Source organism: Dreissena polymorpha, chromosome 1, assembly GCF_020536995.1.
Source record: "Dreissena polymorpha isolate Duluth1 chromosome 1, UMN_Dpol_1.0, whole genome shotgun sequence".
Classification (NCBI taxonomy): domain Eukaryota; kingdom Metazoa; phylum Mollusca; class Bivalvia; order Myida; family Dreissenidae; genus Dreissena; species Dreissena polymorpha.
In genome coordinates this window covers 142,050,422-142,061,481 of record NC_068355.1, presented here as the reverse complement: position 1 = coordinate 142,061,481, position 11,060 = coordinate 142,050,422, and the positions used below count along the sequence as shown (strand labels likewise).

Genomic DNA, 11,060 nt, shown 5'->3' with positions numbered 1-11,060 from the left:
CGCCTAGGATCATGAAACTTCATAGGTAGATTGATCATGACTCGCAGATGACCCCTATTGATTTTGAGGTCACTAGGTCAAAGGTCAAGGTAACGGTGACCCAAAATAGTAAAATGGTTTTCGGATGATAACTCAAGAACGCATACGCCTAGGATCATGAAACTTCATGGGTAGATTGATCATGACTTGCAGATGACCCCTATTGATTTTGAGGTCACTAGGTCAAAGGTCAAGGTCACGGTGACCCGCAATAGTAAAATGGTTTCCGGATGATAACTCAAGAATGCATACACCTAGGATCATGAAACTTCATGGGTAGATTGATCAAGACTCGCAGATGACCCCTATTGATTTTGAGGTCACTAGGTCAAAGGTCACGGTGACCCGAAATAGTAAAATGGTTTTCGGATGATAACTCAAGAACGCATATGCCTAGGATCATGAAACTTCATAGGTAGATTGATCATGACTCGCAGATGACCCCTATTGATTTTGAGGTCACAAGGTCAAAGGTCAAGGTCACGGTGACCCGAAATAGTAAAATGATTTTTGGATGATAACTCAAGAACGCTTTTGCCTAGGATCATGACACTTCATAGGTACATTGATTGTGACTCGCAGATGACCCCTATTGATTTTCAGGTCACTAGTTTATTCTGTTTTCACACTGTCCAGTAAAGAGACTTACAAATTGAATTTTTGACACATGTTAATTCATAATGATGTATAAGCCTTTGTTTCTGTGCCAGTAAATACTATGTTTATGGAAATGACGTGAGAATTCAACATTTAAAAAACCAATGTAATATGATATGTAATATTATATGGCAACAGGACAGTTGTGATTTGCTGGGTCAATTCTATTTAGCTTGACCATCCAAGCGGTTGATAGCTTTGACAAACTGGTGGTCTGAAACATTGAGAAAATGTCACGATTCACTGACAATAAATCAAACATGTAATTCTTGCTACGCAACTTGCATTTAATTTTGTCAATTCAAATTATACATAAAAATATATAATTAATTTTTAATCTGCTTGTTAATTGAAAAACAGCAACACAGTTTGTATGTATAAAACAATGTTAATACATAAATAGGATCAAGCATATTAAAATATCAACTTAGATTTAGTTTCCTTTACTGTACAGGATTTGTAAAGTTAGGTTAATATTTGTGTATTGAACAAAAATAACAACAGTGTAAAGAAAAGTTAATTTGGGGATGTTCTATCCAAACCCTGAGAGTTCAGATTTCCTCAAATGCCAAGTAAAGATTGTAAATTTCAACCCACTCGTCTGGTAAGTTTTCAGAGGCACATATAATTAACTTTTAGGCTTAGTGTCTCATTTGTACATGCATTACTGTATTAACTCCAAATCAACTAGTACAAGTGGTAGGCCAGTATTACATGGACTGGTGTTCACTGTTTACACAGTTTCACAACCCCATCTGATACTGGTCAGTATCTTGGCAAGTGGCCAAAGTTGGGAGTGGAATTAATGGTCTATTACATAACTGACTTCTGTGTGTGGTAAACACATGATACTGGTCATGTGGTCAAGTTGCACTTATATACATTTGCCCAATACACAACACTAGCCTTGGCTATTTTTAATCAGATTGCATTGCTATCTATGGTGGTCATCGACTAGGGGAGTTAACTGCTATAAATAACATGTTTCATAATATTAATAAATAAAACATAACAAATTGTGTGCACGTTCCACATATTGTCAAATAAGTCAAAATGTGTGAAAGGAATCCAAAAAATCAAAGACTCAATCATATAATGGATATAATTGATTAGTATAGGTCCTGATTGGTTTTTGCACTATTAATTGGATACATTTCACAGGTCATTGACATACAGTGACAAAAAACATATTCACACAATGGCTGTCACTACAACGGAGAGCCCATATGGGGGGCATGCATGTTTTACAAACAGCCCTTGTTTAAAGGGATATAATCAAGAATTTTTTTATTTTATTTTAAGTGGCGCTGTAGGGGGCATTGTGTTTCTGACAAACACATCTCTTGTTTAAATAAATTTTAAAAATTCAAAATAATAAGCAACAGGAATCGTAATGAACATTACAACTAGCTCTTTAAGTGCTTTTACTTGTGCAAGCATACATTGTACAATAACACAGATTTATCCCCAGGTACCATAAAACAATAATAATACAGGCTTTCCAAATTGGATCAACATAATACAACACAATAATATTTAAAAGACTTGCACTTGCTGTAAAAGCTAAAAATTAGTCATGAGGTCTCTTATTTTATGTTGTACCACACGAAAATGTAATCCCACTATGGCAAAAAGAACATTGGATTCATTCACTACTGCTTATTAGATTTCTTCACTCGGTGTATTTTGGATTACAATCAACACAACTGCCTCTGTAAACAATCTGTAACTAACAATACTTTTCGACTGAAGACTTCAGAATTGCCAAGTCACTTATGGCACTGCCAGCAATGCCCTTGTCCACAATCTCTTTTGCCATATGCAGTATTGACAATGGAATGTCAGAATGTGCGGTGTCTCAGTATAGCTTTAAATGGCCTGTCACCTTGTCAATAAGCTGAGCTGGACCTGGAAAGTATGGATCAATTATGTACATAAATACGCTATGTACAGCATTGGCCTAATTATATTTGAAAATTACTTGAAAAACAATCATGGGCATGATTAATGACTAAGGTTCTGCACTAAGCAACCACAACCATGTTACACAAATGAAATCCTACCTAGAACATTATTTATTTAAATATTAATGCCTATATTGTTTTCAACAGTGTTTCAAATACACAAAAGTACAATTAGAATGCATTCAGATTTAGCTTGTACCTGCTATTTCTATATGTTTCTCTTTCCATACTGCTTGAACAGGACTGGGTTGTCAGGGATAAGTGTGTCTACTGGTTTAAGAAGGCAAGCAATACTTTATTATACAACCTTGGATAACAATCATACCTGGTCCTACAGCTAAGACTGTTTTTGAGCCACTTGCAATCTGAGTACGACCTGCATCCCGGATGATTGTGCATATCAATCCACTAGCCGACGCTGCCTTGGCTAATTCTATTCTAAAAAGTAAACCAATCTACCGGTAATTACACACCCATTTGTAGCTTATAAACTCGAGTAAGACAGATCATCAAAATGAATTCAAACAAGAGGGCCATGATGGCCCTGTATCGCTCCACTAAAAAATATCTGAAACAAATATTCTCTGCATGCGCAAATACTTAAATATAGGCCCTATTTAAGCACATGTACACTTTTGTGACCCCCTGGGCTTGGTCAAATTTAACCCCAGGGGCATAATTTGAGCAAACTTTGTAGAGGACTACTATATCTCACTACATGTACATACAAAATATGGTAGCCCTAGGTTTTAGAGTTAAGGACAAGAATATTTTAAAAGTTTTCACAAAATAAGCAAGATATAAGCGTACATATAATGTTCAATTTTGTGACCCGCGGGTCAGGGTCAAATTTGACCCAAAAGGCATAATTTGAACAAACATAGTTAGAGGACTATAAGATGTTACTGCATACCAAATTTGGTAGCCATAGTCTGAATGGTTTTCGACAAGAAGATTTTTAGCTCACCTGATTGCTCAGGTGAGCTTTTCTGACTGGTCTTTTGTCGTATGTCTGTCCGTCCGTAAACATTTGCTCGTAAACACTCTAGAGGCCACATTTCTTGTCCCATCTTCATGAAACTTGGTCAGAAGTTTTATCCCAATGAAATCTCTGCCGAGTTCGAAACTGGGTTGTGCCGGGTCAAAAACTAGGTTAAAAAAAAAGAAAAACCTTGTAAACACTGTGGAAGTCACATTTTATGTTTAATCTTCATGTAACTTTGTCAAAATGTTTGTCTTAACCCTTACAGTGCGGGAACCGAGTTGTGAAGGCCTTTGCAAACAGTTATGATCCAGATGAGACGCCACAGAACGTGGCGTCTCATCTGGATCCAAACTGTTTGCTATTCTGAAAGTATTCTTTGAAAAATATCGAAGAAAATGCTAATTTTAGAAATTCAGCAGACGACATTTTAGCAGACGACAAATTACCCAGCATGCAAAGGGTTAATGATATCTTGATTGAGTTCAAAAGTGGTTCCTGTGTGTTGAAAAACATGGCCGCCAGTGGGCGGGGCAGTTTTCCTTATTTGGCTATAGAGAAACCTTGTAAACACTCTAGAAGTCACAATTTTTTCCCAATCATCATGAAAGTTGGTCAAAACATTGGTTTATTGATTTTTTGGATGAGTTCGAAAATGGTCCAGATCGGTGAAAAAACATGGCCGCCAGGGGGCGGGGCAGTTTTCTCTATATGTATATAGTGAAAACATAGGAACACTAGAAGTCACATTTTTGGTCCAATGTTCATGAAATTTAGTCAGAACATGTGTTTTTTGGATGTGACAGTTGAGTGTTTGATAATGGTTCTGATCGGTAAAAAAGCATGGCCGCTTAGGGGGGGGGGGGTCATTTTCCTTATATTTATATACCCCGGTAGTAATATCAGCTTTTGAACACTATAGTTTATCATGTCAAGGGAAGTAACTGCAAATGAAAAATTATGTTGAATTGACAGAGTTGACTCCCTTTTTAAAATATTTGTTTTAAGCACAAGAAGATTAAGTGGAATTAATTATACATGATAGTTTTACATTCTGGAAGATACATGTAGCAAACTTTTGAATATGTTTTTTATTATTTGATGATTCTGTACAATATGGCATTCTTTTGTCAAACAATTAAAGCAAGACTTTACGATTTTCATATGTGTTAAATTGTAATATATTGATAAATACATGTTACAATAACACAAAATAGGCAAGATATTGATGATGAATGTCATAAAATGCAGCAAAGACAAAGTAGTGCCCCGAGTTGATGGTGACGAAGATATTTCGTACATATTTTCCTACAATAACCGAAGAATTCGTCTTTTTATTAGGATCGGAGTTAGTGTTCGTGTGTCGAATGAATAAACATCGCTGCAGGAATTTAAAAACAACCATTAAACTAAATTAAGATTCACATCATACATGCATGATATACATTCTGGCGAATTCTGCTGTACAGACATTTTCGATTTCAGAATTAAATATCTCGCTTATTTCGCATTTTTCGACACATGTTCTTATGTTTTATTTTAAATTATATTGAAATGTATGACCTTGTTAACATTCTAGAGGTCACATTTATTTTTCGATCATCATGAAACTTGGTCTGAAGATTTGTCCTAATGATATCTTGGAACATGGCTGCTGGGAGGGGGGCAGTTTTCTCATTATGCCCCCCACCCTTTTCCAAGAAGAGGGGTTATATTGTTTTGCTCATGTCGGTCCGTCCGTCCACCAAATGGTTTCCGGATGATTACTCAAGAGCGCTTATGCCAAGGATCATGAAGCTTCATAGGTACATTGATCATGACTCGCAGATGACCCCTATTGATTTTCAGGTCACTATGTCAAAGGTCATGATGACCCGAAATAGTAAAATGGTTTCCGGATGATAACTCAAGAACGCTTATGCCTAGGATCATGAAACTTCATAGATACATTGATCATGACTCGCAGATGACCCCTATTGATTTTCAGGTCACTAGGTCAAAGGTCAAGGTCACAGTGACCCAAAGCAGTAAAATGGTTTCGGGATGAAAACTCAAGAACGCTTATGCCTAGGATCATTAAACTTCATAGATACATTGATCATGACTCGCAGATAACCCCTTTTGATTTTCAGGTCACTAGGTCAAAGGTCAAGGTCACGATGACCCGAAATAGTAAAATGGTTTCAGGATGATAACTCAAGAACGCTTAGGCCTAGGGTCATGAAACTTCATAGGTACATTGATCATGACTTACAGATGACCCCTATTGATTTTCAGGTCACTAGGTCAAAGGTCAAGGTGACCCGAAATAGTAAAATGGTTTCCAGATGATAACTCAAGAAAGCTTATGCCCAGGATCATGAAACTTCATAGGTACTTTGATCATGACTCAAAGATGACCCCTATTGATTTTCAGGTCACTAGGTCAAAGGTCAAGGTCACCTGAAAAAGTAAAATGGTTTCTGGATTTTAACTCAAGAACGCTTATGCCTTGAATCATGAAACTTCATAGGTATATTGATCATGACTCGCAGATGCCCCCTAATGATTTTCAGGTCACTAGGTCAAAGGTCAAGGTCACGGTGACCTGAAATTATAAAATGGTTTCTGGATGATAACTCAAGAACGCTTATGCCTAGGTTCATGAAACTTCATAGGTATATTGATCATGACTTGCAGATGACCCCTATTGATTATCAGGTCAAAGGACAAGGTCACAGTGCCAAAAAACGTATGCACACAATGGCTGTCAAGGTCACGGTGACTTAACTTAGAAACATGGTTTCCGGATGATAACGCAAGAATGCTTACGCCTAGGATCATGAAACTTCATAGGTACATTGATCATGACTCGCAGATGAAATAATGATGAAACTTGACCAGGATGTTTGTCTGGACAATAACTAGGTCAAGTTTTACATTTGGTAAAGATTGAATGAACCGACACCTCTCAGGTGAGCGAACTAGGGCCATCTTGGCCCTCTTGTTAAAGATTTCACAAAAAGGCGCTTTATAAGCGTTTATTCAATTTTGTGACAACCCCAGGGCAGGGTCAAAGTTGACCCCAGAGGCATTATTTGAACAAATTTGGTAGATGTTTATTAGATGTCACTACATACCAAATTTGGTAGCCCTAGGCCCAATGGTTATGGACAAAAAGATTTTTAAAGTTTTCACAAAATAGGCCCCACATAAGCGTATGTTCAGTTTTGTGACCCCCCGGGCAGGGTCAAATTTGACCCAAGGGGCATAATTTGAACCAAACTTGGAAGAGAACTATTAGATGTCACTACATACCAAATTTGGTAACCCTATGCCTTATGGTTAAAAGTTTTCACAAAATAGGCACTATATAAGCATATAATCGATTTTGTGGCTCCCATGGCAGGGTCAAATCCTGGGGCATAATTTGAACAAACTAAGTGGAGGACTATACAATGTCACTACATACCAAATTGTGTAGCCCTAGGTCTAATGGTGATGGACAAGATTTTTTTTAAATTCTCACAAAATAGGCATTATATAAGCATATGTTCAATTCTGTAACCCCCGGGGCAAGGTTCAAAATTTGACCCCAGGGAGAAAATTTGAAAAAATGTGGTAGAGGACTATAAGATGTCACTACATACCAAATTTGATAGCCCTAGGCTGAATGGTTATGGACAGAAAGATTTTTGAAGTTTGCAACAAAATAGGCCTTATATAAGCAAATGGTTCAATTTTGTGATCCTCCGGGGCAGGGTCAAATTTGACCCCAGGGGCATACTTTGAACAAACTTGGTAGAGAACTATAAGATTTCACTACATACCAAATTTGGTAGCCCTAGGCCCAATGTTTATGGACAAGAAATTTTTTAAAGTTTTCACAAAATAGACTCCATATAGGCATATGTTCAATTTTGTGACCCCCAGGGCAGAGTCAAATTTGGCCCCAGGGGCATAATTTGAACAAACTTGGTAGAGGACTATAAGATGTACTACATACCAAATTTGGTAGCCCTAGACCCAATGGTTATGGGCAAGAAGATTTAGAAAGTTTTCATAAAATAAGACCTTTATTAGCATATATTCAATTTTGTGACCCCGGGGCATTTCAATCAATTTGACCCCAGGGGCATAATTTGAACAAACTAAGAATATAACTATTACATGTCACTACATACCAAATTTGGTAGCCCTATGCCATACAGTTATGGACAAAAGATTTTTGAAGTTTTCACAAAATAGGGCCTTAAATAAGCATATGTTCAATTTTGTGACCCTCTGGGTAGCGTCAAACTTGACCCCAGGGGCTTAATTTGAAAAAAACTTGGTAGAGGACTATAAGATGTCACTACATACCAAATTTGGTAGCCCTAGGCCCAATGGCTATGGACAGGATTTGTAAAGTTTTCACAAAATAGACCTTATATAAGCATACCGGGTATGTTCAATTTGTGACCCCCCGGGGCAGGGTCACATTTGACCACAGGGGCATAATTTGAAGAAATTTGGTAGAGGACTATTAGATGTCTCTACATACCAAATTTGGTAGCCTTTGGCCCAATGGTTGTGGCAGAAAAGATTTTTAAAGTTTTAACAAAATAAGCCTTATATAAGCATATGTTCAATTTGTGACCCCAGGGGCAGGGTCAAATTTGACCCCAGGGGCATAATTTGAAGAAATTTGGTAGAGGACTATTAGATGTCTCTACATACCAAATTTGATAGCCCTAGGCCTAATGGTTATGGACGAGAAGGTTTTGAAAGTTTTCACAAAATAGGCATTATATAAGCATATGTTCATTTTGTGACCCAGGGGCAGGGTCAAATTTGACCCCAGGGGCATAATTTGAATAAAATTTGGTAGAGGACTATTAGATGTCTCTACATACCAAATTTGATAGCCCTAGGTCCAATGGTTATGGACAGGAAGATTTTGAAAGTTTTCACAAAATAGGCCTTATATAAGCAAATTTTCATTTTTGTGACCCCTGGGGCAGGGTCAAATTTGAACCCAGGGGCATAATTTAAACAAATTTGAAAGAGGTTCACCCAAGGAACATTTCTGAGAATTTCATTAGAATTGGACCAGTAGTTTAGGAGAAGATGTTTTAAGGAAAAGTTAACGCACGCACACACGCACAACGGACACAAGACCATGACATAAGCCTCGCTGGCCTCTGGCCAGTGGAGTTTAAAACAATTTGTACCCTGATGCACTATTTCATTAGCTGCATATGACTTAGACAAAAATGTCTGCTTAAATAAATATCACTTAGTTTATTCAACATTTTAAATGAATTACATTTTTATGTTCTTCTAAAGACAGCCAAAAAGAAATCATTCCAAAGACCCGATTGCTTCAATATATCCACAAATCAGTATGTAAAAATTAAAATGCTTAGTACTTACAAGGACTGTTCTGTATCTGTTTTGACAACTACTTTAGGCTGTCCACAGGCCTTCCATGCATACAGGGTGTCCTTGTCGGTCACCAGGCATTTCTCAGCTGCCCCAAGGCTCCATGTGCACACTTGAGAGTGAAACAATCAATATGACAGATCATATTTATTTGTTATTCTAATAAGACTGGAGAGAGAACCAAAGGAATGTACCATATGGATGGAAAAAAATATACAGGCTACATAAATTAATATAAGAGGGCCAAGATGGCCCTACTTTGCTCACCTGAGAGGAGTTGGTTCATTCAATCTTTACCAAATGTCAAACTTGACCTAGATATGTCCAGACAAACATCCTGGTCAAGTTTCATCATTATTTCATCTGTGAGTCATGATCAATATACCTATGAAGTTTCATGATCCTAGGCGTAAGCATTCTTGCGTTATCAACCAGAAACCATTTTTCTAAGTTGAGTCACCGTGACCTTGCAACCATTGTGTGAATACGTTATTTGGCATTGTGACCTTGACCTTTGACCTAGTGACCTGATAATCAATAGGGGTCGTCTGCGAGTCATGATCAATATACCTATGAAGTTTCATGAACCTAGGCATAAGCGTTCTTGAGTTATCATCCAGAAACCATTTTACTATTTCAGGTCACCTTGACCTTTGACCTAGTGACCTGAAAATCAATAGTGGTCATCTGCCAGTCATGATCATTGTACCTATGAAGTTTCATGATCCTAGGCATAAGCGTTCTTGAGTTATCCAGAAACCATTTTACTATTTCAGGTCACCCTGACCTTGACCTTTGACCTAGTGACCTGAAAATCAATAGTGGTCATCTTCCAGTCATGATCAACGTACCTATGAAGTTTCATGATCCTAGGCATAAGCGTTCTTGAGTTATCATCTGGAAACCATTTTACTATTTCAGGTCACCTTCACCTTTGACCTAGCGACCTGAAAATCAATAGGGGTCATCTACGAGTCATGATCAATGTACCTATAAAGTTTCATGATCCTAGGCCTAAGGGTTCTTGAGTTTTCATCCGGAAACCATTTTACTATTTTGGGTCATCATGACCTTGACCTTTGACCTAGTGACCTGACAATCAATAGGAGTCATCTACGAGTTATGATCAATGTACATATGAAGTTTCATGATCCTAGGCCTAAGCGTTCTTGAGTTATCATCCGGAAACCATTTTACTATTTTGGGTCATCGTACCTTGACCTTAGACCTAGTGACCTGAAAATCAATAGGGGTATCTGTGAGTCATGATCAATGTAGCTATGAAGTTTAATGATCCTAGGCATAAGCGTTCTTGAGTCATCATCCGGAAACCATTTTACTGCTTTGGGTCACCGTGACCTTGACCTTTGACCTAGTGACCTGAAAATCAATAGGGGTCATCTGCGAGTCATGATCAATGTATCTGTGAAGTTTCATGAACCTAGGCATAAGTGTTCTTCAGTTATCATTCAAAAACCATTTTACTTTTTCGGGTCATCGTGACCTTGACCTTTGACCTAGTGACCTAAAAATCAATAGGAGTCATCTGCGAGTCATGATCAATGTACCTATGAAGTTGCATGATCCTTGGCATAAGCTCTCTTGAGTTATCATCCGGCAACCATCTGGTGGACGGAAGGACCGACATGAGCAAAACAATATACCTCCTCTTCTTCGACAGGGGGGGGGGGGGGGGCATAATGAGAAAACTGCCCCCCTCCCAGCAGCCATGTTATTCAACTGACGGAACCATTTTTGAACTCAACTCTCGTATCAAGGAAACAAATGTTCTGAGCAAATTTCATGAAAATTGGTAAAAATGTGACTTCTACTGTGTTCACATTTTTCACTATATACATATAGAGAAAAATGCCCGCAATGGCGGCCATGTTTTTTCACCAATCCGGCCATTTTCAAACTCGTCAGAGATATCAATATAACAATGTTTTGACCAACTTCCATGATGATTGGGCAAAAATTTTGACTTCTAGAGTGTTTACAAGTTTTCTCTATAG

At 37.8% G+C, this 11,060-nt stretch overlaps 1 protein-coding gene and 1 long non-coding RNA gene across 3 annotated transcripts in view; one reads left to right on the top strand and one right to left on the bottom strand.

Annotated features, from left to right (window-relative positions):
* The first annotated feature begins 127 nt into the window (after positions 1-127).
* LOC127853448 (uncharacterized) lies at positions 128-3,796 on the top strand. The gene is made up of 2 exons (XR_008036612.1): positions 128-234; positions 374-3,796. It is a non-coding gene; the product is annotated as an uncharacterized LOC127853448 (long non-coding RNA).
* The window catches only part of LOC127853393 (peptidyl-tRNA hydrolase 2, mitochondrial-like), a 15,210-nt gene continuing 6,242 nt past the window's right edge, over positions 2,093-11,060 (bottom strand). For both annotated transcript variants that reach the window (XM_052387916.1, XM_052387908.1), the window contains exons 4-5: positions 2,986-3,098; positions 2,093-2,604 (exon numbers count right to left, since the gene is read on the bottom strand). In XM_052387916.1, coding sequence (XP_052243876.1) covers positions 2,555-2,604; positions 2,986-3,098 — 163 coding nt within the window. In that variant the 3' untranslated portion in view covers positions 2,093-2,554. The remainder of the gene's footprint in view (positions 2,605-2,985; positions 3,099-11,060) is intronic.